The sequence below is a fragment of the Stegostoma tigrinum genome, chromosome 3, assembly GCF_030684315.1.
Source record: "Stegostoma tigrinum isolate sSteTig4 chromosome 3, sSteTig4.hap1, whole genome shotgun sequence".
Classification (NCBI taxonomy): domain Eukaryota; kingdom Metazoa; phylum Chordata; class Chondrichthyes; order Orectolobiformes; family Stegostomatidae; genus Stegostoma; species Stegostoma tigrinum.
Window position 1 is genome coordinate 137,692,748 of NC_081356.1, and position 27,707 is coordinate 137,720,454.

The 27,707-nt window shown below is 49.8% G+C and overlaps 1 protein-coding gene across 5 annotated transcripts in view; it reads right to left on the reverse strand.

Annotated features, from left to right (window-relative positions):
• spef2 (sperm flagellar 2) overlaps nt 1-22,120 on the reverse strand; it is a 239,677-nt gene extending 217,557 nt beyond the window's left edge. For all 5 annotated transcript variants that reach the window (XM_059644984.1, XM_059644985.1, XM_059644986.1 and 2 more), the window contains exons 1-4: nt 22,023-22,120; nt 20,370-20,622; nt 16,802-16,972; nt 12,078-12,218 (exon numbers count right to left, since the gene is read on the reverse strand). In XM_059644984.1, coding sequence (XP_059500967.1) covers nt 12,078-12,218; nt 16,802-16,972; nt 20,370-20,558 — 501 coding nt within the window. In that variant the 5' untranslated portion in view covers nt 20,559-20,622; nt 22,023-22,120. The remainder of the gene's footprint in view (nt 1-12,077; nt 12,219-16,801; nt 16,973-20,369; nt 20,623-22,022) is intronic.
• Nucleotides 22,121-27,707: the final 5,587 nt, after the last annotated feature.

Genomic DNA, 27,707 nt, shown 5'->3' on the forward strand with positions numbered 1-27,707 from the left:
AGTATAGGTGGGGTGGTGGGGAGGTAGGGAGGGGATAGGTCAGTCTAGGGAAGACGGACAGGTCAAGGAGGTGGGATGAGGCTAGTAGGTAGTTGGGGGTGTGGCTTGGGGTGGGAGGAAGGGATGGGTGAGAGGAAGAACAGGTTAGGGAGGCGGAGACAGGTTGGACTGGTTTTGGGATGCAGTGGGTGGAGCGGAGGAGCTGGGCTGGTTGTGTGGTGCAGTGGGGGGAGGGGACGAACTGGGCTAGTTTAGGGATGCAGTTGGGGAAGGGGAGATTTTGAAACTGGTGAAGTCCACATTGATACCATTAGGCTGCAGGGTTCCCAGGCGGAATATGAGTTGCTGTTCCTGCAACCTTCGGGTGGCATCATTGTGGCAGTGCAGGAGGCCCATGATGGACATGTCATCTAAAGAATGGGAGGGGGAGTGGAAATGGTTTGCGACTGGGAGGTGCAGTAGTTTGTTGCGAACTGAGCAGAGGTGTTCTGCAAAGCGGTCTCCAAGCCGCCGCTTGGTTTCCCCAATGTAGAGGAGGCCACACCGGGTACAGTGGATGCAGTACACCACATTGGCAGATGTGCAGGTGAACCTCTGCTTAATGTGGAATGTCATCTTGGGGCCTGGGATCGGGGTGAGGGGGGAGGTGTGGAGGCAAGTGTAGCATTGATGCCACCCAAAGGTTGCAGGAACAGCAACTCATATTCCGCCTGGGAACCCTGCAGCCTAATGGTATCAATGTGGACTTCACCAGTTTCAAAATCTCCCCTTCCCCAACTGCATCCCTAAACCAGCCCAGTTCGTCCCCTCCCCCCACTGCACCACACAACCAGCCCAGCTCCTCCACTCCACCCACTGCATCCCAAAACCAGTCCAGCCTGTCTCTGCCTCCCTAACCTGTTCTTCCTCTCACCCATCCCTTCCTCCCACCCCAAGCCCTACCTCCATCTCCTACCTACTAACCTCATCCCGCCTCCTTGACCTGTCCGTCTTCCCTGGACTGACATATCCCCTCCCTACCTCCCCACCGACACTCTCTCCACCTATCTTCTTTTCTCTCCATCTTCGGTCCGCCTCCCCCTCTCTCCCTATTTATTCCAGAACCCTCACCCCATCCCCCTCTCTGATGAAGGGTCTAGGCCCGAAACGTCAGCTTTTGTGCTCCTGAGATGCTGCTTGGCCTGCTGTGTTCATCCAGCCTCACATTTTGTTGTCTTGGATTCTCCAGCATCTGCAATTCCCATTATCTCTGATCTTTTTTGAGACTCAGTTTCACTTACCCGCCCACTCACCATAACCCTTAATTCCTTTACTGTTCAAAAATTTATCTAGCCTTGCCTTAAAAACATTCAGTGAGGTAGCTTCAACCACTTCACTGGGCAGGGAATTCCACAGATTCGCAACCCTTTGGGTTAAGAAGTTCCTCCTGACTTCAGTCCTACATCTGCTTCCCTTTATTTTGAGGTGATGCCCTCTAGTCCTAGTTTCACCTGCTAATGGAAACAACCTCCCTGCCTCCACTTTTATCTATTCTCTTCAAATTCTTACATGTTTCAATAACATCTCCCCTCATTCTTCCGAATTCCAATGAGTATAATCCCAGACTACTCAATCTCTCCTCATAATCCAACCCTCTCAACTCTGGAATCAACTGAGTGAATCTCCTCTGCACCCGCTCCAGTGGTAGTCCATCCCTTCTCAAGTAAGGAGCCCAAAACTGCACACAGTACTCCAGGTGTAGCCTCACCAGGACCCTATACATCTGCAGCACAGCCTCCCTGTTTTTTAAACTCCATCTCTCTAGCAATGGCAGACAAAATTCCATTAGCCTTTTTAATTACTTACTGCACCTAGCTTGTCCAAACTCTCCCTATAACTCAGTCCCTTGAGTCCTGGCAACATCCCTGTAAATTTCTTCTGCACATTTTCCAGTTTAACAACATCCTTCCCATAGCAAGGTGACCCAAACTGAACACAATACTCCAAGTGCAGCCTCAACAACATCCTGTACAACTGTAACATAATGTCCCAGCTTCTACACACAACGCCCTGCCTGATGAAGGCCAACGTGCCAAAAGCCTTCCTCACTGCCCTGTCTACCTGTGACTCCACTTTCAGAGAACCCTGCTCCTGAACTCCAAGGTTCCACTACACTCCTTAAAGCCCTATCATTCACCGTGAATCTCCTACCTTGATGTGACTTTCCACAATGCAACACCTCACACTTATCTGTATTAGTCACTGTTTACCATTTCTCAGCCCACTTCCCCAGCTGATCAAGATCCCGCTGCAATTTCTGACCATCTTCCTCACTGTCCATGATACTGCCTATTTTAGTGTTATCTACAAACTTACTAATCATACCTTATACATTCTCATCCAGATCATTGATTATAGATAACAAGCAGCAATGGGCACAACATTCGCGACCCTCCAGTCTTCCAAGATCTCAACCATGGCTAACGATGATGCAAATATATCTGCCAGGGTCCCTGCAATTTCTTCTCCAGCCTCTTACAGGGTTCTTGGATATATCTGATCAGGACAAGGAGATGCATCCACCTTCATATATTCTAATACGTCCAACAGCACCACTGTGACCAACATTTCTGGGAGCCCGTGTACTGCAAAAGATGCTAACAGTTTTTCTATCATCATCCCCCTATTTGAAAAATGAACTCTGTGCATGTCCAGCCACTTTGAATGGACAATCACAATGACTAAGAATGCTGAGCCATGAAAGTGCTGGTACAGTCGTTGAATCCAGGATTTACCTCACCAATCCCATGAATGTGGGGGTGCTGCTCATAATTTCTGTCCTTGTTGGTACTCTGGGCACTATCCCACCAATGTGGCTATGTCTGCATCCAATCCCTGGCCACCAGGCCACTTCACACCAACATGTTCATTTTGGACACTCCTGGATGATGCTGGTAGAGTTCAGCCAGTATCTGCTGGTGACCTTTGCTCAGCATCACTCTTTCCCCCCATAATATGAGGGCATCCTCTATGGTGATCTGCTCGCTCCGGGTCCAGAAAATGTTTCAATTGTGGTTGTGATGATCCCTTTGTCACCCCCGTCACCGCAGTTTAGTTTTGCTGGGATGGGCCCTTTTTGTGCCCACAGTCTGATATTGTCAGCAGTGACCAAAAGAGTGTCTAGAAAATTTAAAACCAAAATAGCCTCTTCCAGTGGCAGCACCACCCGTGGTATCTGCCAGCAGGTGGCAGCTCAGTGCATCCATGTTTGCTACCTGTCCTGGTCAGTGTTCCAACTTGTACACGACAGCTCACCACAGAGTTCAAGCTGAAGCTATGGATGGCATTGCTTTGTCCTCATTGAAGAGCCCTAGCAGGAGTTTGTGTTCTGTTATCATTACAAATTTACATCTGTAAAAGTATTGGTAGAACTTTCTCACAGCGAAGATATCCACCAAACCTTCCTTCACTATCTGGGTGTATTTGTGCTCTTCATCAGCTAAAGTCCACAAAGAGTACACTGCTGGATAGTCCTCTGCATTGGGCCACCCACTGAGCCGACATCAACCAGATGCCATACGGGGACGCATCGCATCTCGGCACCAGATCTTGCTTGGGATCGTAATGTGCCGACACCTTAGTCAATGATAGCTGCTTCTTGACTTCCCTAAAGGCTACATCTTATCTTGAGGACATTTTTTCAGGAGTGTTTATTTTTCCGCTTGTTCCCACGGAAATAACACCACTGACGCCAGTATCCTGCTACCAAGTCAAGTTTTATTTCTATGTGCACTGTGCTTAATACTGGCCTGGCTCCCTCAGGGCTAGCTGTCAAGAGTGAACAGGATGGTTGACACCCCGTTTATATTGTTTTTACTTTCTGTTTCTTTTTACCAGACAAAACTATGTAGTATAACTCTGAAATAACTGCACAGACGCCAATATCTCCCCCCAAGCCCCACCACATCCCCACCCTAGTCACTTGTGCCCAGTGCACTGGCTGTAGCCTGCCAGCTCGGGGTCAATCTCCTGACTGAGGAGATTCTAAATCCCCGTTCATATTCTTTTCCTTTTTTTTGTTCTTACCCCTGTTTACATTAGTCAGCCAGGCTCCCTGATTGGACCAGATTGACAGCCCCAATCAGGGAATTCCCTCTCTCTGTAAATAGCAAGGTTACATTTACCACACATCAATCTGTAGGAACTGTTCCAGAGTCTAGAAAGATTTGGAAGGTGTCAAACAACACTTCCCATATCTCCAGGGCCACTTCCATTAGCACTCTCAGCTGTAGATTATCAGGCCCTGGAACTTGTCAGCCTTTAACCCCACTATTATCTCTCGTAGGATTTTGTGACTAATGCTGATTTCTTTTTTCCAATTCCACCCTCTCGCTAAACCCATGGTTTCCGAATATTTCTCAGAGATTTAGCAAAGACAGAACAAAGTCTATTTTCCGTTCTGCTATTTCTTTGTTCCCCACCATAATTTTCCTACCTCCTGACAGTTAGAAAACTATGTATATCTTAAATAATTTTTTTCACCTATTTAGAGGCACATTGACAGGTTTTAATGCTTCTTGACATATTCTCTATTCTATGCTTTCATATCCTATTGTTCCCTTCTTGGGAAATCTTTTTAGAATCAGGATCAGAACAGCCTTTATTGTCACGTTAACATGAATGAGTACAGTGAAAGTTTGTAATGTCACCTCTTGGCACCATCTTAGATACAGGGTACTTAGGTACAGATACTTTAAGTGAATTAAAATAGTAAAAAAAAGTAGACTAGCATAGGAGTACAAAGTTTAGAAAGTCCAGAATGATAATAAAAAGTGTCTTCAAAGTACTCAAATTGTAGTCCTTTTTTCTTCAGAATCTGAGCCCACCGGGCTTCAGATCACAAGGCCTCGCTGCCTCCAAGGCTCACCGCTCCCGGCCAGCCTGTGATCGCTCTGCTCCCACTCTGGGTTCCAGCTGTGATTCGCTTCCAGGACTTGGCCTGGGCTCGGTCTGCTCCCACTCTGGGCTCCAACCGCCACTCACATCCAGAAATCATTCTCTATTCCCTCCAGGATATGGTAAGGTACTTTAAGAAGTTAAAAGTTGGTTGGGAGGGTTGGAGGAAAACCTGCAGCAAAGAGGGGAAACGAAAGAAAAGGGAAAAGGGGCTGGCCGACAGAGGAGCTCCAGTTAGAGCGTCTCACTCTGCTGCCATCTTATACCCAGATTTTATTCTGGTCTGTTGAATATTAAAATGTTTCTAACCCTGACGCTAGCTGCATTTCCTGGGAATTGTACACATCCCCTTTTTGAATTTAATACTATCCCTAATTCATTTTTTAGACCAGGATCGAGCCACCATTCCTGTTTTATTTTTGCAGCTAATAAGATTGGTAATTGTTGTAATTCATACACGTGCTTTAAATATTAACCATTGCCTATCCACTGACAAACCTCTGAGTGAGGTTCCCCCATTCATTCTCACTAATTCATGCCTCGTAGTTCCCTTTATTCAGATTCAGCGCCATAGTTTCAGTTTCAACATCTTCACTCTCCACCTTAATGAAGAATTCCATCATTTCACGGTCACTCTTGCCAATGGATCCCACACAGCATCATTGTTATTTGATATTTCTCATTGCAAAATACACAGTCTAGTCAGTGCTGCAAAGTATTGATTTAAAAAAATTCATCATGTAAAAACTCTTCCTCCACAGTGTTATTTTAAGTTTGCCTTTGCCAATCTAAATGTACATTAAAATCACCCATGATTACAACTGTACCGCTGTTGCATACATTTCAGATTTCTTTCTAATGCCTTTCCTTACATCTCTGCTATTGGGTGCACCCTAAAGATAACTCCCAGCAATGTTTTCTGCCCCTTAGTGCCTTGTATCTCTACCCACACAGACTCCAAATCATGATTTTCTGTGTCAACAGTATAACGGGATGGGTGGGATGCTCTTTGGCGGGTCGGGATGGGCGCAATGGGCTGAGTGGGCTGCTTCTCTGCTACAGGGATTCTGTGATTCTACATCTGAGAGAGTGTGGGGGGGAGGCAGGTTCACTCGAGTGGTTAGGGTCTGGAATGTACTGTCTGAGAGTGTGGGGGGGTGCAGTTTCAATTGAGGCTTTTAGAAGGAATTGGATATCTGATGTGAAAAGGAAGAACATGCAGACTTTGGGGAAATGACATGAGGTGATTTGCTCCTTCAGGCAGCCAGCTTCTAAACAGTGAGCCTCACTTTGTGCGGTTGATATTCTGTGATTCTCCCAGCCATGCTGGCCAATATTTGTCCTTACATTAACATCATCAAAATTAGATTAACCATCCTATACAGATCTCCCTGATCTCCTAGCCCTAGGCAAGCTATCCTCTCTCTCTCTCCATCATTGTCAATAAAACCATAAAAACCAGTCCAACGTCTGCAAATTTCTTCCTGTAACATCCTTCTTCCAATTCCTCTAAAGACAGTCCTCCAGGCTGATTGAAATTTTTTTCCAAAATCTCTAACACCATAACACATTGGAGCCGAAGCAGACCATTCAGCCCAGTGAGTCTGATCTGATCTGATAATCCTCAAATCCACTTTCCTGCCTTTTCCCCATTCCCCTTGGTTCCCTTACTGATTAAAAACGTGTTTAACTCAGCCTTGAATATACTTACTGACCCAGCCCCGACAGCCCTCTGTGGTAAAGAATTCCACAGATTCACTGCCCTTGAACCTGATTCTGAAATTTTGTCCCCTGGTCCTAGATTCTCCCACAAGGGGAATCAACTTTTTGACATCGACCATTACAAGTCCCCTAAGAATACTGTACGTTTCAATAGGTTGCCTCTCATTCTTCTAAACCATTCAGTACAGGCCAATCTACTCAATATCTCCTCATAAGACAGTCACTTCATACCCAAGAACAAAAACAAAGTTGCTGGAGAAGTTCAGCAGGTCTGGCAGGATCTGTGAAGGAAAAAACAGAGTTAACACTTTGGTTCCGGCAACCCTTCCTCAGAACCCGGCCAAAAACGTTAACTGTTTTCTCCTTCACAGATGCTGCCAGACCTGAACAGGCTGCTTGGCCTGCTGTGTTCATCCAGCTGCACACTTTGTTATCTCGGATTCTCCAGCATCTGCAGTTCCCATTATCTTTGAGCTCTTCCACAACTTTGCTTTTGATCCTGATTTACAGCATCCACAGTTCTTTTGGTTTTTATCACTCCATACCCAGGTTCAGCCAAATAGACCTTCTCTGGACAGCCTCCAATGCCAGAATATCTTTCCTTCTTTAAGGGGCCCACACTGTTCATAATATGCGAGGAATGGAGAGATATGGAGCAATGGCAGGCAGAAGGGATTAGTTTCTATTGACATTATGTTTGGTACAGCATTGTGGGTCAAAAGGCTCATCCTGAGCTGTACAGTTCCATCTTCTATGTTTATTACCTGCTGTATTTGGATGTTAGCTGTAGTGATTGGAATGAAAGCCAGACTGATCTTATTGGCCATATGATTCTTGATTGGGATTATTAACCTGGGCCAATTAGGAAGCTCTGGCTAATAGATATAAACAACACAACAGCTTGCCTTGGCAGCTGGACAGGACTGCTCAAGGTGCTGCTCATAAACTGGCCTCCATGTGTTGTGGTAATAAACTGTGGAGCTGGATGAACACAGCAGGCCAAGCAGCATCTCAGGAGCATAAAGGCTGACGTTTCAGGCATAGACCCTTCATCAGAGAAGGGGATGGGGTGAGGGTTCTGGAATAAACAGGGAGAGAGGGGGAGGTGGACCAAAGATGGAGAGGAAAGAAGATAGGTGCAGAGGAGAGTATAGGTGGGGAGGTAGGGAGGGGATAGGTCAGTCCAGGGAAGACGGACAGGTCAAGGAGGCGGGATGAGGTTAGTAGGTAGGAAATGGAGGTGCGGCTTGGGGTGGGAGGAAGGGATGGGTGAGAGGAAGAACAGGTTAGGGAGGCACGGAAAGGCTGGGCTGGTTGTGTGATGCAGTGGGGGGAGGGGACGAACTGGGCTGGTTTTGGGATTCAGTGGGGGAAGGGGAGATTTTGAAGCTGGTGAAGTCCACATTGATACCATTGGGCTGCAGGGTTCCCAAGCAGAATATGAGTTGCTGTTCCTGCAACCTTTGGGTGGCATCATTGTGGCACTGCAGGAGGCCCAGGATGGACATGTCATCTAAAGAATGGGAGGGGGAGTTAAAATAGTTCGCGACTGGGAGGTGCAGTTGTTTACTGCGAACCGAGCAGAGGTGTTCCTCAAAGCGGTCCCCAAGCCTCTGCTTGGTTTCCCCAATGTAGAGGAAGCCACACCGGGTACAATGGATACAGTATACTACATTGGCAGATGTGCAGGTGAACCTCTGCTTAATATGGAAAGTCATCTTGGGGCCCTATTCCCAATTCCTCCGCCTCTGCCGCATCTGCTCCCACGATGAGGCATTCCACTTCCGCACATCCCAGTTGTCCAAGTTCTTCCAGGACCGCAACTTCCCCCCCACAGTGGTCGAGAACGCCCTTGACCACGTCTCCCGCAACACATCCCTCACACCCCGCCCCCGCCACAACCGCCCAAAGAGGATTCCCCTTGTTCTCACACACCATCCCACCAACCTCCGGATACAACGCATCATCCTCCGACACTTCCGCCATCTACAATCTGACCCCACCACCCAAGACATTTTTCCATCCCCACCCTTGTCTGTTTTCCAGAGAGACCACTCTCTCTGTGACTCCCTTGTTCGCTCCACACTGCCCTCCAACCCCACTACACCCGGCACCTTCCCCTGCAACCGCAGGAAATGCTACACTTGCCCCCACACCTCCTCCCTCACCCCTATCCCAGGACCCAAGATGACTTTCCATATTAAGCAGAGGTTCGCCTGCACATCTGCCAATGTGGTATACTGTATCCATTGTACCTGGTGTGGCTTCCTCTACATTGGGGAAGCCAAGCGGAGGCTTGGGGACCGCTTTGCAGAACACCTCCGCTCGGTTCGCAATAAACAACTGCACCTCCCAGTCGCAAACCATTTCCACTCCCCCTCCCATTCTTTAGATGACATGTCCATCATGGGCCTCCTGCAGTGCCACAATGATGCCACCCGAAGGTTGCAGGAACAGCAACTCATATTCCGCTTGGGAACCCTGCAGCCCAATGGTATCAATGTGGACTTCACCAGCTTCAAAATCTCCCCTTCCCCCACTGTATTCCAAAACCAGCCCAGCTCTTCCCCTCCACCCACTGCATCCCAAAACCAGCCCAGCCTGTCCCCGTCTCCCTAACCTGTTCTTCCTCTCACCCATCCCTTCCTCCCACCCCAAGCCGCACCTCCATTTCCTACCTACTAACCTCATCCCACCTCCCTGACCTGTCCATCTTCCCTGGACTGACCTATCCCCTCCCTACCTCCCCACCTATACTCTCCTCTCCACCTATCTTCTTTTCTCTCCATCTTCGGTCTGCCTCCCCCTCTCTCCCTATTTATTCCAGAACCCTCACCCCATCCCCCTCTCTGATGAAGGGTCTAGGCCCGAAACGTCAGCTTTTGCACTCCTGAGATGCTGCTTGGCCTGCTGTGTTCATCCAGCTTCACAGTTTATTATCTTGGATTCTCCAGCATCTGCAGTTCCCATTATTTCCATGTGTTGTGGTACTGGTTGGGCCCTTTGGTGCCTCCTCCCAGTTCTGTCCCTGACATCTAAAGAATGTTTGTTCACTTCTTTTGGGAGGCAATGGCTTAGTGGTATTATCACTGAACTGTTGATCCAGAGCCCAAAGAACATCCTGGGGACCCGGGTTTGAATCCTGCCATGGCAGATGGTGGAATTTGGATTCAATAAATATCCGGAATTAAGAATGTAATGATGACCGTGAGTCGATTGCCAGAAAAAAACCCATCTGATTCACTAATGCCCTTCAGGGAAGGAAACTGCCATCCTTGCCTGGTCTGGCCTACATGTGACTCCAGACCCACAGCAATGTGGTTGACTCTGAAGTGCCCTCTGGGCAATAAATTCTGCTTGGGCAGTGATGCCCTCATCCAGTGAATGAATAAAGGGAAAGATTCAATGGGTTGCAGCACAGGCTCTGAGTCTCCCTTTTGAGAAGGGTGGTCAGGGGCTGTTGTGCGTCTGCAGCCAACTGGCCATTTTTCCCTTCAGACCTTGCAACGATACATTTATGTTGAGCCTCTTCCTCAACGGTACTCCCTGGCGATGTATTTTTTTTTGCACCAGGTGCGTAACCCCAATTGCAACATGTAGCTCCTGTTTATCAACTGCGACGGTCTGGGGGTTGCCCTCAGGACACTGGCCATCTTTTACCAGGACCTATCACTGTCGACCCGCACCGCACCAACCCACCATTGTTAGAGCGCCGCTGCTCAGGAATCCACACCTCTGTAATCGCAGTTCCAATTGGCTTTCAGAGGGAAGGGCCATGGCTGCGGGGGTGGGGGGTGATCAGAGAAAGGGACGTGCTGGGTGGTGGCGGGGCCCTGCTCTGGATCCTGCTGCAGGAATTGACGCACAGGTCATGGCAGACATCTGGTTTGTGGCCACCGTCATTCAACACCTGAGATTGGTGGTGCTCGTAGCAGACGTTGTGCACCAGTTGGAGGATGCTCAGGCCTGCAGTGGGATCCTGTCTGTGTGTACCCCTGCCAGGACGGAATTTTGCATTGGTCCTGAGATCCCGCACCTCCCCCTGGCAGCCCGTGCCCTACAACCTGAGCTGCCTCCAGAATTTTAGTTTTGTGTCTTTCAAAAATGTGAAACAGTGGGACCAGTGCAGACTGCTGCTGTACACCTTCCACCTTTTCTCATTCGCCCACCACCTGGGCACACCTTGCCGTGACCAATTACCACTTGGTGGCGAGGATCCCCAGTGGAGGGCTCTCTACAAGGGAGTCCTCCCCCTTTCCCTCGGGGAGCTGGGCGGGGGTGGGCGCGGTGTGTTGCACACGGCAGACCCATGTAACCGCAGGTTGCAGAGGTTCACGGACTCCCAGCCTAACTGTCTGTTTTGTGTACTCTGGAGTCCATGGACCATGTGTATATATTGGTGTGGGCGCTTGCACTCTCTTTTCAATTAAATCAAAGAGCTTATTTTGTGTTTCTGGCTGCACTTCAGCCCCACGCTTCTGCGTTGAGTACCTGGTGTGGAGGCGAGCGGGAGGATCAGAGGATCTCCTTGTGAGTGTGCTGTTGGGCCTGTGCGTGGCCATTAACAGATCCAGGCAGCAGGCTGTGGAGGGAGTTGTTATGGTCAACTGCCTGCCCTTCTTCCTTGGCTACATGTGGGCCTGGGTGTCCCTGGAAAGGGAGCACGCAGTGTCCACCAGGTGAGCTTTTCCGGTGAGGTGGATACTGCGGGCTGTGGAGTGCTTCATTTCCCCCACAAACTCTATTTTGATTTGATCCCTTTACTCTCCGTCACTTTTTCGTTCACATAGGCATTGCCCCCAGAGGGGCTCTGCTTGTCACTGGTCACATGGGTATTTTTACTAGTAGTGGATTATCAATAAAGTTATTTACACGTCATATTTTTACTGTGTCTCACACCTACACACAAAAAAAGGGGAAAAAAAACAAAGAAAAAGATATAAACAAGAGATTCAGAGATTCCCTTCATTCTAGATAATCACTCTGTGCTGGCTTTTCAGAGTCAATGTCCTGTGCAAATGGAAATAATAGGCGATGGAACAGTGTCCTCTGTGCGGTTATTTACTAGCTTTTTACGTTTTATGCATGAAGACTCCCAAATCCCTCTGCTCTACAGTTTTCTGCAATCTTTCTACATTTAAATAATAATCCAGTTACTCTATTCTTCCTGCAAAAGTGCACAATCTCACATTCTCCCATATTCCCTCTCTTTTCTCACCAGCCAAATGCCTCCTCCCTCTCTTCCCCTGTGCACCCCGCCCCCTTCCACAACCCCCTCCCAGTCTCTTGTTTCATGGCAAACAGTCAGTCTCTACTTTAAGGCTGTTTTCGGTTTTGCACTATTTCTGTACAGACAGGTTGTAACTGAGAGCACCTGTAGGCAATAGGTTCCCGTGACCACTTGCAATAACATTTCTTACCTCAGCTTCCTTCTTCCTTAACTCCTCTTTGCGCTTTTCTAACATTTTAGCCATTTTTTGAGGCATTGGTTTGGAGACATGGATCAGAGATGCCTGGATCTTAGCCATCAGCTCCTCATTTTTCTGTTTGGCTTCTCGGAGCTGAAACAAGTAGAAATAAAGAGAAATGAGTGTCACACTGGGACAGAGCATCACACGTGGGTTATTGGTTAAAAATGAGGGGTTCCCCATTTAATACAGAGATGAAACATTTTGTCTCTGAGAGTTGTGAATCACTGGAATTCACTTCTTCAAAGGAAGTAATGCAGAATCTGTAACTACTTTATTTACCAGGGGATTGGAAGATTATTGGGGATATGCAGGAATGTAGAGTTGTGGTTAAAATCAGATCAGGCACAATCTTATTGCATGGTGGAGCAGGCTCAAAGGGCTGACTGGCCTACTCTTGTTCCTCAATTGTTTCCTTATAATGTTCAATAATCCTCTTGATTCTCAAATATATTTTTGTCCTAACACTTTCCATAAGTACTTTTCTTCTACTTCATCTTAATTCCTATCTCCTTTGTCATCCAGGAGCTCTGCATTTGTTTGTCCTAACATCCCCTGTCAAGGGAATATACCTCGACTGTGCCCCCACATCCAGCTCCAGTTTGAAGGGAGACCATTGTTGGATATGGTTTTGGTTTCAGTTTCTCCGGTCCGACTCTTAGGGCTTGTCCCACTGTAGTCTGCTCTCTGCCAGGTGATTATTCTCGCTGTGGATTGGATCATTGGTCTGGAGTCCAATTCTGACTTTGGAACATTATAGCATCAATGCAAGAAGTTGTGGGTTCAAATCCCAGACAAACCTCGACCCCCCTCATTATATCAAACAAAAAGTGGGTGGGAATAGGTTTGAAATGCAAATAAAACAAGTGTGAGAAAAAAAAAGCCTTTCCACCCAATGTAATAAAATGTGAGGCTGGATGAACACAGCAGGCCAAGCAGCATCTCAGGAGCACAAAAGCTGACGTTTCAGGCCTAGACCCTTCATCAGAGATGGGGATGGGGTGAGGGTTCTGGAATAAATAGGGAGAGAGGGGGAGGCGGACCGAAGATGGAGAGAAAAGAAGATAGGTGGAGAGAGTATAGGTGGGGAGGTAGGGAGGGGATAAGTCAGTCCAGGGAAGACGGACAGGTCAAGGAGGTGGGATGAGGTTAGTATGTAGGAGATGGAGGTGCGGCTTGGGGTGGGAGGAAGGGATGGGTGAGAGGAAGAACAGGTTAGGGAGGCAGAGACAGGTTGGACTGGTTTTGGGATGCAGTGGGTGGAGGGGAAGAGCTGGGCTGGTTGTGTGGTGCAGTGGGGGGAGGGGACGAACTGGGCTGGTTTTGGGATGCGGTGGGGGAAGGGGAGATTTTGAAGCTGGTGAAGTCCACATTGATACCATTGGGCTGCAAGGTTCCCAAGCGGAATACGAGTTGCTGTTCCTGCAACTTTCGGGTGGCATCATTGTGGCACTGCAGGAGGCCCATGATGGACATGTCATCTAAAGAATGGGAGGGAGAGTTGAAATAGTTCGCGACTGGGAGGTGCAGTTGTTTATTGCGAACAGAGCGGAGGTGTTCTGCAAAGCGGTCCCCAAGCCTCAGCTTGGTTTCCCCAATGTAGAGGCAGCCACACCGGGTACAATGGATACAGTATACCACATTGGCAGATGTGCAGGTGAACCTCTGCTTAATATGGAAAGTCATCTTGGGTCCTGGGATAGGGGTGAGGGAGGAGGTGTGGGGGCAAGTGTAGCATTTTCCACCCAATGAGTGTTTTGGGCCTGGAAATGTGGAGGAGGCAACTTCAAATGAGGAATTCGAGAGGGAACTGGATGGTTATTTGGATTGAAACAGTGAGCAGGAAAGGGGGAGAAAGGACAGGAGACTGATGCTGGGTAATAGAACCAGTACAGACATGACGGGCGGAATGGTCTCCTCCAGCACTCTAATAATTCTATGACTGATGACGAATGTCATTCCCTACTGTCTTCCTAACCCTTGTGATACAATGATTGCTGTTTCCTAAATGGTTCCCCAGTTTCACTTTACCTATCTGGCCCAGCTCATTCCAAAGAACCTGGACTAGCAGTGCTCCCATTTTTGTTAAACTGGGCACATGCTTGTGCTGAAAATACTCCTGAACTTAATGGAGAATACTTGCCCCTTGCTGCCCCTAACACTACCACTGTGCCAGTCTATATGTGGGTAATTAATAGAATAGAATATCCTTTATTGCCACCTGTACTCCAGTGAGAAGTTTTTTTTTACATTGGCTGCCTTTTAATGGTGCCATCGTAGGTACAAGTGCCGAGGCACAAATCTTACAGATTAAAAACTATAGTGTTGTTATTCAAAACAGGATTAAAGGAAAAGCAAATGAGGTAATTATAACATAGCGAAAAGAATTTAAATTACAGTCCGGTAAGGAGTTCCAAACAAAAATTCCAAATTAAAGCACCTCATTATAACTATTGATGTTTTGTATCCTGCAATAATTTCCTTGCTAATTTGATCCAGTGCATCCTTCCCAGCAGCTAGTGGTCTAAACAATGTAATTGCACCCTTCTTATTCCTTAGCTCAATCCAAACTGAACCCTCTCAATCATCCTCTTTCTATAGCACTGTAATGTACTCTTTAACCAAAAATACCACTCCTCCTGCTTTTTCTCATTTCCTATCTTTTCTGAACACCTCAAAACCAGGATTTTTGAAACCCAGAGATAATGGGAACTGCAGATGCTGGAGACTCCAAGATAATAAAATGTGAGGCTGGATGAACACAGCAGGCCAAGCAGCATCTCAGGAGCACAAAAGCTGACGTTTCGGGCCTAGACCCAGGGTCTAGGCCCGAAACGTCAGCTTTTGTGCTCCTGAGATGCTGCTTGGCCTGCTGTGTTCATCCAGCCTCACATTTTATTATTTTTGAAACCCACATCTGTCCTTCCTTAAACCAGTTCTCTATCATCGCTCTCAAGGCAATATGTGCCAGTTACTCCCTAATCTTAGTAACAATACATTATGCATTCACACTCAGGCCATGTCACCCTGCTTTAGACTTCATTACTTTCTCTCTTATCGAATTCCACTGATGGACTTACTATTCTCTAAGCTAGTGCTATCTGCCTCTCCCACTATTTCCTGTGCCTTGATATTATTTTTGAACATACTTACCTGGTTTCCACACTCATGCTGAGTTATTTTAAACCCTCCCCATCAGCAATCGAACCATACGCCACAAGGACCTCAGTCAAATGTCATCTAAACTTCCCGCTCCTTACCTTGAATCTATGCTCCCTACTTACTGATCCCCTACTATGGAGACAAGTTCCTTCCTATCTCCCCTATCTATGCACCTCAGCCTTCTCTCCTTTGAAGAAAACACCTCCAGCTTATACAGCCTCTCTTCAAAGCTAACCTGCTCCATCCTAGTGAATCTCCCTCTGGACTCCCTCCAGTGCAATCACATCCTCCCTACAGTGTGGGGACCAGAACTCTAAGTGTTCCAGCTGGAGCTGAACTAATTTTGCGCACTTCATCCTCCTCCTCCCTGTTCTGCCGGGCGATCTGTGGAGCTGCCTTCTGAGGAAGGGTCACTGGACCTGAAACATTAACCCTGCTTTTTCAGATTTTTTTCAGCCTTCACAGATGATGCCAGACCTGCTGACCTTTTCCAGCAACTTTGTTTTTGTTGTGGAGCTACAGGTTTGGCTCTTGCTGCACTCAATCACCGATGTCCTGAGCTGAAAGTCAGTTAATGAGCTGAATGCCTGCTTGCACGACCTGCCTGTTTCTCTTGGACTACCTGGTGGTCACACATTCCCTGCCTGCCTGTTGTTAATTCATGCTGTTATCACATAATGCTCAACATCATAGATAAACTTGAGGTGACTCTGGTCACTGCTCTGAAACCTGCAGCATGTGATCTGATTGCACATGGGTTTAACTTGGTCACCACAAGTCTCCATGGCACCCGACCTGCCACAGGACAAGCCAAGTTGCTCTGCCATACCTTAAGTTATTTTTTTAAGTTACATCACTTATTGCAACTTGGTTTACCTTAACTTACTTTAAATTTATTATTCACTAAAATCTGGAGTTTAATAGAAGGTAGAGCTTCTTTGCCGGACTATCAAATCAGCTCCCTCTCTGTGCCTACAACGTCTTTCATTCCTCGTGCTAGTTTAGAATTACATTCTTCAAAATTACTAGAAATATAGCTCCTTACAACCGATCAGCTCACAATTTTCCTGTGATGTGATCAGACCTTTGTTTACTCTGCACCTCGCACTGTTTTACCTGCCGTCTGCTTCCCTTCCCTCCTCTCTCAGGATTTTAGATGCTGATTACTGCCTCCAGTCTACTCTCACCTGCTCTTTTACTCTTCCTCCTTCTCCATTTCTCCATGCCCCTCTGTCCCACGTTCTGTCCTTCCTTCATGACCTCTCTTGCATCCCCCCGTCTGTCTCTCTCTCTCTGTCCTAGCATCTCTCTCCCATTGCCAGTCTCCCTCTCTACCACACTCTTTCTCTTCCTATCTCAGTGTCTTTCTTTCTCCCTGTTTCCCAGTCTCCCTCCCTCTCTCTCCATTTCCGAGTTTGTCTCCCTCTTTCCCTGTCTCTCTCCCCATTTTCCATGCTCTCTCATGCTCTGTTCCAATTTCTCTGTTCCATTCCCAACCCCTTGCCATGTCTCACCGATTCCTGGTTTTCAGTTCTCTGCTGTTCCAGGATATTTTGTTTTTTATGTAGCTCTTCCTCATGTTTCTGGTTCACCTCCTCTTTCATCTCCTTGCCCACAGCTACAAATTGGTTTGAGACATTGCGCAGGATCACATCAACTTCATGTGGAATCATCGACTTCAGACGCTGCAAGGAAAAGTGAAGAGAAACCAAGAATGAGTTCAGGAATATTAATTATAGTGGTCTATGCAATTATAGCAATTTTGAGCAGAGCAGTGACCATTCTCATCACTACATTGGAGTGATGACATTGCAAACAGGAAGTTGAGTTCTACAACAAACAATCACAAAAAAAATCAACAAAAGCAACAACTAGCTCTATATCACTGTATCAATCCCACTAACTTGCTCTCCCCATAGCCCTGTATCAATCTCAAACAAATCCCACTGCCCGACTATCTCCCAATAGCTCTGTACCAATCTCCAAACTAACCTGATTGACCTGCTCTCTTCTCATAGACCTACACTAATCTCCAGACTAATCCAACTGCCTTGAGCTCTCTCCCTAGTTCTTTATATATCCCTGCAACAAATAATGATTTAAATTTTACTCAGATGTTTCCTGTCTTTGAGTCTTTTGTGGGTCTTTTTACAATTTTACAAGTACTTTGTATAACCATTGCAGATTATGGAATGTGGAATATTACCAGAAGTCAACATAAATCCAGCATGACTATTTGAGCTGCTCCCTTCAAATCAGCAAAGGGATAACAATGTGGAAAAATGCCCAAATATGTCCTGTACACAAAAAGCAGGACAAATGCAATCTGGCCAATCACTGCCCCATCAATCTCTGCTCGATCATCAGAAAAGTGATGGAACGTGTCAGTAACAGAGCTATCAAGAAGAACCTGCTCAGCAATAACCTGCTCAGTGACGCCCAGTTTGGGTTCCACCAGGACCACCCAGCTCCTGATTTCATTCCAGCCTTGGTTAAAACATGGACAGAAGAGCTGAATTCCAGAGGGTGAGGTGAGAGTGACAGCCCTTGACATCAAGGCTGCATTCAACATTACTTAAAGGGATGATGGTAGAAAGAAAATGGCAAACATTCAAAGAGCACATTGATGAACTGTAACAATTGTACATTCCTGTCTAGTATAAAAACAAATGGGAACAGTGACACAACCCGTAGCTAACAATTGTGAAGAGTAATGGATCCAAGGGAGGGGCATACAAATTGCCAAAGGAAAGGCAACAGACCCGATTATTTGGAGCAGTTTAGAATTCAGTAGATGAGGACAAAGGAATTGATTAACTGGCGAAAAACAGAGAATGAGTGTAAGCTTGCAGGGAACATACAAACTGATTGTAAAAGCTTCTATAGGTATGTGAAGAGAAAAAGATTAATGAGGACAAATATACGTCACTCAAAGTCAGAAACATGCGGTTTTAATGGGTTACGAACAGACAGTAGTCCAAATAAATACATACATTAGTTGTGACTTATCAATGGACATTGCAAACAAAATCTTTAAACTGTCAGGGCAACACAGTGGCTCAGTGGTTAGCACTGCAGCCTCATAGCACCAGGGACCCGGGTTCGATTCCAGCCTTGGGTAACTGTCTGTGTGGAGTTTGCACATTCTCCCCGTGTCTGCGTGGGTTTCCTCCGGGTGCTCCGGTTTCCTCCCACAGTCCAAAGATGTGCAGGCTAGGTGGATTGGCTATGCTAAATTGCCCATAGTGTTCAGGGGTGTGTGGGTTATAGGGGGATGGGTCTGGGTGGGATGCTTCAAGGGGCAGTGTGGACTTGCTGGGACAAAGGGCCTGTTTCCACACTGTAGGGAATCTAATCATCTAACAAGACCTAGTGAGAGGGAGGAACTAAAGGAAATTAGTACTAGTAAGGAAATGGTGTTGGAAAACTGATGTTATTAAAGGCCGACAAATCCTCAAAGCCTGATAATCTTCAACCTGGAGTACTTAAGGAGGTGGCCCTAGAAATAATGGATGCATTGGTGGTCACCTAAGATCCTTTAGATTCTGGAACAGTTCCTATGATAGTAAAATGTAGGGTATGCTGGGTAGATTGATCTTAGTAGATGATAGGTCAGCATAACATCATGGGCCGTAGGGCCTGTACTGTACTGTTCTATGTTCTATGAATTGGAGGGCACCTTATGTAATCCCACTATTTAAAAAGCGAGGTCGAGGGAAAATAAGGAACGATAGGCAGGGTGTCTGGCATTGGTAGCGGGAAAGTGTTAGAGTTCCCTTACGCTAGATTTAATAGTAGAGGACTTGGAATGCAATGGTACATCAATCATGGAGTTATTCAAGGGAAATTTTTCAAAGATGTAATGAGTAGGATTATCGAGATGGATCCAATGGATGTGGTTTACTTGGGCTTTCTAAAAGCTTTGGATAAGGTCCCATGTAAAAAATAGTGTGTAAAATTAAAGCACATGGGATTGGGGTAATGCGTAGTGGATAGAAAACAGGTTGCCAGACAGAAATCAAAGGGTAGGAATAAACAGGTCTTTTACCAAATGCCAGGCAATGGCTATTGAGGTATCTCAGAGAATGGTGCATGGACCCCAGCTATAGACTAAATATGCTAATGATTTACTTGAGAAAATTAATTGTAATATCTCCAAATTTGCTGATATCCCAAAGCTGGGTGGTGGTGAGCTCTGCAAAGGATGCAAAGATGTTGTTGTGAGATTTGGACTAGTTGAGGGAGTGGGAGAATGCATGGCAGATGCAGTATAATGGGGATAAATATGAGATTATCCATTTTGGTAGCAAAAACAGGAAAGCAAATTATTATCTACATGCCATTAAGTCGGGAAAAGGGCAGGTGCACTGAGACCTGGGTGTCCTTGTACACAAATCGCTGAAAGTAAACATGCAGGTGCGCCAGGCTGTGAAGAAGGCAAATGGTATGTTGGCCTTCATCATAACTGGCTTTGAGTACAGCAGTAGGGATGTCTTTGCTACAGTTGTACAGGGCCAATGGTGAGGCCACAGGTGGAACATTGTATACAGTCGCCATATCTGAGGAACAATGTTCTGGTGAGGGAGGGAGTGAAACAAAGGTTTCTCGGACTGATTCCTGGGATGGCAGGATTGATGTAAGAAGGGAGGCTGGATCAGTTAGGACTACATTCACCGGAGTTTACAAGAATGGGAGAAGCCACATAGCAACCTATAAAACTCTAACAGGGCTAGATGGAGTAAACACAGGAAGGATGTTTCTAATGACCAGGGAGCCCAGAACCAGTGGGCACAGTCTAAGGGTATAGAGTAGGCCATTTAGGGCTGGAACTGAATTGAGTAGAACTAGCATTCCCCAGAGACTGGTGAGAATTCTCTACAACACAAAATGATGGGGGCAAACTCATTGAATAATTTCAAGAAAGATGTAGATATTGTTCTTAGGGCCAAAGTGATCAAAGACTGTGGAAAGAAAGCAGGAGCAGGGGACTGAGTTGGATGATCAACCGCTGAATGGCAGAGCAGGTTCAAAGGGCTGAAGGGCCTACTCCTGCTGCTCATTCCTATGTTTCTAAGCTCTGACCTCATTGTACATCTTGCTGCTGATGCTGGCCAGCTTGGCTGTTGCAGATGGTCTCATGGTCTCCATGGCAAGCTTGGACAGCTGAGCCTTCTCTTTCCGGCGCAGTGCAATGTAGATCTGGTACAGAAGACGTGTGGCAACTCCAGGCTCCTGCTGAACCAGTCCCATCACCACTTTGTCACTGATCATCACCCCCAAGAGCTGTAGAGTCGGTAACAGACGCTGGAAATTATTGATCTGAGAAATTGTGTTCCTGATCAGAGAAACAAAGAACAATGAGAGAACAAAAGGCTAGAGTCCTGGGTCCCTGGAGCTAATAATATGGAACTGTGGAGGTTGGAAACCTGAAACAAAAACAGAAATTGTTGGAGGGATTCAGCAGGTATCACAGCATCAGTGGAGAGAAAACAGAGTTAACGTTTCAGGTCTGGTGACTCCTTTTTACTTTGTTCTGGTAGATTTTACTCTGATATATCATATTACTCTGTTCTGGCACTGTTCAACACCCCCTGCTCATTGGTATTACACTGTATTCTGGATACTTGCCTACTCAACAATATTCAGTGACGAGGGTGACACGACACATTGCCTTGGTTCAAAATACGTACTAGCTGGGGGTTTCATTGTATGCTGGCTGTGATTGGACCACGAGACCATAAGATACAAGAGCAGAATTAAGCTAATTGGGCCATCTAGTCTGCCCTGCCATTCGATCATGGCTGGCTGGAATGATCCTCAACCCCATTCTCTCCCTTCTCCCTATAACCCTTGACCCCCTCACCAATCAGGAACCTAACTATCTCTGCATTAAATGCACTGAATGACTTGGCCTCCACAGCCTTTTGTGGCAATGAGTTCCCGAGATCCACCAGCCTCTGACTGAGGAAATTCCTCCTCATCTCAGTTCAAAAAGGTCATTCATCCCTTCACTCTGAGGCCTTGCCCTCGGGTCCTAATCTCTCTTACTTATGGAAACATCTTCTCCACGTCCACTCTAGGCCTCTCAGTAAGTATCAATGAAATTTCCCCTCATCCTTCTAAACTGCATCAAGTACAGTGCCAGAATTCTCAACCACCTCTCACATGATAAGTCCTTCATCCCAGGGTCATTCTTATAAATCTCCTCTGGGCTTTGTTCAACCCCAGCACATTCTTCCTTAGATACAGGGCCCAAATATGCTCATAATGTTCCAAATGGGTTTGACAATAGGTTTGATGCCTGAGACAGCCTCAGCAGTATATCACTGTTCTTGCATTCTAGCCCTCTTGAAATGAATGTTAACATTGCATAAATGACAGCTAAACCTGCATCAATACAGTCTGGAGCTGGAGGAACACAGCAGGTCAGGCAGCATCAAAGGAGCAGGAAAGTCAACATTTCGGTTCAAGATCCTTCTTCAGGATCCTGATGAAGGATCCCCACCTGAAACATTGACTTTCCTGAGGTGCTGAGATTCTTACATCATAAACTGCTTCACAATTCAGGTGTATATACCTTTAACACCAAGATTACATTATAATTTGAATTTCCGATATTGTTACTACCCAATATTATCATAAAGTATATTTCCAGTGTGTGCAGAATGGGAAGTGCTGTTTTATAACGAAAAACTTAATATTTTCTGAATAGAGGAAGACAGTGAACTCACTCACCTTCCCTTGGAGAACTGGTGAAAGTCATCCTGGAGCTTGTGGCGATTAAGAATCTCTCCAATCAGATAGCCTGTAGAAAATTCCCTTGCAAACGTGCTGGGCTCTGGAATGGAAACAACAGTTAATCCAAAGACAGTCAGGCAAAAAAAGGCACAGCGACCCTCAGCAGCTTAATCCTCCTCCTGCTCCCTGACTTCGTCCATCACTCACTGTCTCTATCGCTCAGTCACTGACTCAACCTCTTCTTCACTGGATCCCTGTGTGTGTAATAATCTATCTCACCCCATGACACATCATCTGTTTGCAAATGAGTCTCTCTCTCACTCTCATTTTTAAACTTCAATCTACCTCTCTTTCCCTTCTTTCTATACAAAGCAATACACACTCCGCGTCTTTTCCTGAAGATCCATGAGAACTCAGTAGGGCTCTCCCTTCTTTGCTTATCTAGCTCTGAACTTCTTATCTCCCTCCTGCCAACTCTCTGAACTTCTACTTCGACCTATTTCTTCACTCAGCCTATCTTTTTGTTCCCCTTTCTCTCTGGTCTTCCTTCAGTCTCTAGACATCTTCCTATTCCAGTTTCTCACTCACTCTGTTTCTAACTCAAAGTACAGCACACACTTTCTCCTGTTATTTCCCGCTGTGTCCTCCTCTCCCACCAGTAGTTAAACTCTCATAGTCACACACATTTCCAAACAACCCTATATCTCTTTCCTCTCCCTAAATCAGTTCCTTCCCTCTAACTTCTGACAGTCAACCAACTCACTATCCATGCCAGTACCTACCTGCTTCTATCCATGGGCTCCTGTCTTATTTAGCAGTCTCTTGTGATGCACATCGTCAAAACCCTTCCGGAAATCACAATGAATCACATCACTAACTCTCCTTTGTCTAATCTGCTCCATCTCTTTCTTTTTCACACACTTACCAAATGTACTGTCATTGCCTCTTCTCTCACTCTCTCTCACTTCTCTTATTATCTCTAACCCCACTGTCACTCTCTATGTCTTCGCTCCCTGTATCAAAACCCTCTTTCACTCTCACTCACTTGTCTCCGGGAGTCTTCCCTTTCTCTCCCCCATACATTTTACCATTCACTCCCAGTTCCCATGTCCCTCTCCTTCTCTCTCCATCCTTCATTCAATCATATTTTGTCCTGAAAACACCCTCACACTCGCACCCTCACTCCCAACCCCTCTCCCTTACTCTTACAACTGTCCCCCTCATTCTTACCGTCACATCCTCCCCTTCATTTTCCCTTCCCACATCACTCTGCCTCCTCCACCGTTCCCTCTCCCCCTCACCCTCCCTCCCCCATACTCCCATCTCCTCCCCAACTCCTCCCATACACACTCCCTCTACCTCACCCCTCCCCCTCTGCCTCTCTCCCTCCTCCTACCCCGCTCCGTCACTCTCCCTCCTTTCCACTCTCTCCCCCTCTCTCCCCCTCTCTAACCCCTCCGACCTCCGACCCCTCCACCCCTTCTCCAAATCTCCCCCCGCTCTCCATATCACCCCCCGCTTCTTAACATCTCCCCGCTCCCTCTCCCCATCTCCCCCTGTTCCCATCTGCCCCTCTCCCTTCTCCCCATCTCCCCCAGCTCCCATATCCCCCCGCTCCTTCTCCCCATCTCCCCCAGCTCCCATATCCCCCCGCTCCCTCTCCCTTCTCCCCCATCTCCCCCAGCTCCCATCTCCATCCCCCCGCTCCCTTCTCCCCATCTCCCCCAGCTCCCATCTGCCCCCCTCCCTTCTCCCCATCTCCCCGCTCCCATCTCCCCTCTTCCCATCTCCCCACTCCCTTCTCCCCATCTCCCCCAGCTCCCATCTCCCCCGCTCCCTTCTCCCCATCTCCCCCAGCTCCCATATCCCCCGCTCCCTTCTCCCATATCCCCCCGCTCCCTTCTCCCATCTCCCCAGCTCCCATCTCCCCCGCTCCCTTCTCCCATCTCCCCCGCTCCCTTCTCCCCATCTCCCCCAGCTCCCTTCTGCCCCCCTCCCTGCTCCCATCTCCCCCCTCCATCTGCCCCACTCCTCTCCCTGCCCCATCTCCCCCCACTTTCCACCTGCCCCTCTCCCTTCCTTCTCCCCATCTCCCCCACTTCTCCCATCTCCACCTGCTCCCTTCTCCCCTGTCCCTCTCCCCCACCTCCGCCCTCCCTTCTACCCTGTCTCCCGCTCCCTTCTCCCCAACCTCCCATCTCCCCCCAAGTCCCTTCTCCCGCCGCTCACATCTATCCCCCTCTCCATCTCCCCCTCCCTTCTCCCCACCCTTCCCCCGTCTCCCCACCACTTCTCCCCACTCCCATCTCCCCCCTCTCCCCCTCCCGCCCCCTCTCCCCCGACCCTCTCCCCTCACTCTCACCCCAGCTCTAACATCTCCCCCCTCCCTTCTCCCCCTCCGCCCCTCCCCCACCTCCCCCTCCTCCGTCCCTCTCCCCCCTCCCATCTCCCATCCTCCTCACTCCCCCGGTCCCCTCTCCCGCCGCTCACATCTACCCACCTCTCACATCTCCCACTTCCCTCCATCCCACTCCCTCCCATCTCCCCTCGCATCCCCACATCCCTTCTCCCCCTCCACCCCACCCTTCCCCCCTCCTCCACCTCCCCCCCACGCTCACTCCCCTACTCCCCTCTCCCCCAACTCCCTTCTCCCCCCACTCCCTTCTCCCCGCTACTCCCTTCTCCCCCATCCCCTCTCCCTTCTCCCGCCGCCATCCCCTCTCCCCTTCTCCCCCGCCATCCCCTCTCCCCTTCTCCCCAACCCAACCCCACTCCCCATCTACCCCCATCCACCCGACCATCCATCCCCCATCCCCTCTCCCGATCTACACCCCCACCCTCTCCCCTTCTCCCCCGCCATCCCCTCTCCCCTTCCCACTCCCATATACGCCCCATCCACCCGACATCCATCCCCATCCCCTCTCCCCATCTACACCCCCAACCCTCTCCCATCTACCCCCCATCCCCCTCCGCAACTACCCCTCTTCTCCCCCCCTTCTCCCACCCATCTCCCATTCTCCCAACACTTCTCCCACCCATCTCCCCTTCTCGCCCATCTCAACTCTCATCTCCCCACCATCTCCCCCTCCATTCTCCCCACATACCCCGCCCCATCTCGCCCCCAACTCGCCCATAATCCACACCAGACCTGCCCCCATCTCCCGACCTTCTCCACTCACTCTTCGCCCCGCCGACCCCGGCTTCTCCCCGTCTCCGTCCTGGTCTCCCCCGACTCGACCCCGCCATCCCTTCCCATCTCCCTCCCATCCCTTCTCCCCCATCTCCCCCCCTCCCTTCCCTTCTCCCCACCTCCTTTCTCCCCCCATCTCCCCGACTCCCTTCTCCTCCTCCCCCCCGATCTCCCCACCTCCCTTCTCCCCACCCCCATCTCCCCCCTCCCTTCTCCCCCTCATCTCCCCCAATCCCTTCACCCCCCATCTCCCCCAATCCCTTCACCCCCCATCTCTTCACCCCCCCCATCTCCCTCATCCACCTCACCCCCCATCACCACCCCATCTCCACCACTCCCTTCACCGCCCCCATCTCCACCACTCCCTTCATCCCCCCATCTCAACAACTCCCTTCTCCCCCTCTTCCTTCTCCCCACTCCCTTCTCCCCACCTCCCTTCTCCCCCCCATCTCCCCCCATCCCTTCTCCCACCATCAACCCCCCTCCCTTCTCCCCCCCTCCCTTCTCCCAACTCCCTTCTCCCACGTCACTTCTCCCCACCATCTCCCCACGTCCCTTCTGCCCCCCTCCCTTCTCCCCTCCCCCCTTCTCCACCCCATCTCCCCGCCTCCCTTCTGCCCGGTCCCCTTCTCCCCCCATCTCCCCCATCCCTTCTCCCCCAATCAACCCCCCTCCCTTCTCCCCCCCCTCCCTTCTCCCAACCTCCCTTCTCCCCGCCTCCCTTCTCCCCCCCATCTCCCCACTCCCTTCTGCCCCCCTCCCTTCTCCCCTCCCCCCTTCTCCACCCCATCTCCCCGCCTCCCTTCTGCCCCCCTCCCTTCTCCCCCCCATCTCCCCCCCTCCCTTCTCCCCCCCATCTCCCCCCCTCCCTTCTCCCCCCCATCTCCCCCCTCCCTTCTCCCCCCCATCTCCCCCCCTCCCTTCTCCCCCCATCTCCCCCCTCCCTTCTCCCCCGCTCCCTTCTCCCCCCCTCCCTTCTCCCCGCCATCTCCCCGCCTCCTTCTCCCCCCCCATCTCCCCCCATCCCTTCTAACCCCCATCAACCCCCCTCCCTTCTCCCCCCTCCCTTCTCCCAACCTCCCTTCTCCCCCCTTCTCCCCCCATCTCCCCCCTCCCTTCTGCCCCCCTCCCTTCTCCCAACCTCCCTTCTCCCCCCATCTCCCGCCCTCCCTTCTGCCACCTCCCTTCTCCCCCCCATCTCCCCCCCCTCCCTTCTCCCCCCCTCCCTTCTACCCCCATCTCCCCCCTCCCTTCTCCCCCCCTCCCTTCTCCCCCCCATCTCCCCCCATCCCTTCTCCCCCCCATCAACCCCCCTCCCTTCTCCCCCCCCCTTCTCCCAACCTCCCTTCTCCCCACGTCCCTTCTCCCCACCATCTCCCCCCATTCCTTCTCCCCCCGATCAACCCCCCTCCCTTCTCCCCCACTCCCTTCTCCCAACCTCCCTTCTCCCCGCCTCCCTTCTCCCCACCATCTCCCCCCCATCTCCCCCCCTCCCTTCTGCCCCCCTCCCTTCTCCCCTCCCTTCTCCCCCCCATCTCCCCGCCTCCCTTCTGCCCCCCTCCCTTCTCCCCCCCTCCCTTCTGCCCCCCTCCCTTCTCCCCCCCATCTCCCCCCCTCCCTTCTCCCCCCCATCTCCACCCCTCCCTTCTCCCCCGCTCCCTTCTCCCCCCCTCCCTTCTCCCCGCCATCTCCCCGCCTCCCTTCTCCCCCCCATCTCCCCCCATCCCTTCTACCCCCCATCAACCCCCCTCCCTTCTCCCCCCCTCCCTTCTCCCAACCTCCCTTCTCCCCCCTTCTCCCCCCCTCCCTTCTCCCCCCCATCTCCCCCCTCCCTTCTGCCCCCTCCCTTCTCCCAACCTCCCTTCTCCCCCCCTCCCTTCTCCCCCATCTCCCGCCCTCCCTTCTGCCCACCTCCCTTCTCCCCCCCCATCTCCCCACCTCCCTTCTCCCCCCTATCTCCCCACCTCCCTTCTCCCCCCCATCTCCCCCCCTCCCTTCTCAACCCCATCTCCCCTCCTCCCTTCTCCCCCCCATCTCCCCCCTCCCTTCTCCCCCCCATCTCCCCCCCTCCCTTCTCCCCCCCTCGCTTCTCCCCCCCATCTCCCCCTCCTCCCTTCTCCCCCCCATCTCCCCCCGCTCCCTTCTCCCCGCATCCCCCCCCTCCCTTCGCCCCCCCATCTCCCCCCCTCCCTTCTCCTCCCCATCTCCCCCCCTCCCTTCTCCCCACCTCCCTTCTCCCCCCTCCCTTCTCCCCTCCATCTCCCCCCCTCCCTTCTCCCCCCCATCTCCCCCCTCCCTTCTCCCCCGACTCCCTTCTCCCCCCCATCCCCCCCCTCCCTTCTCCCCCAACTTCTTCCCCCCATCCCCCCCCTCCCTTCTCCCCCCCATCTCCCCCCTCCCTTCTGCCCCCCTCCCTTCTCCCAACCTCCCTTCTCCCCCCCATCTCCCCCCCTCCCTTCTCCCCCACTCCCTCCCTCCCTTCTCCCCCCTCT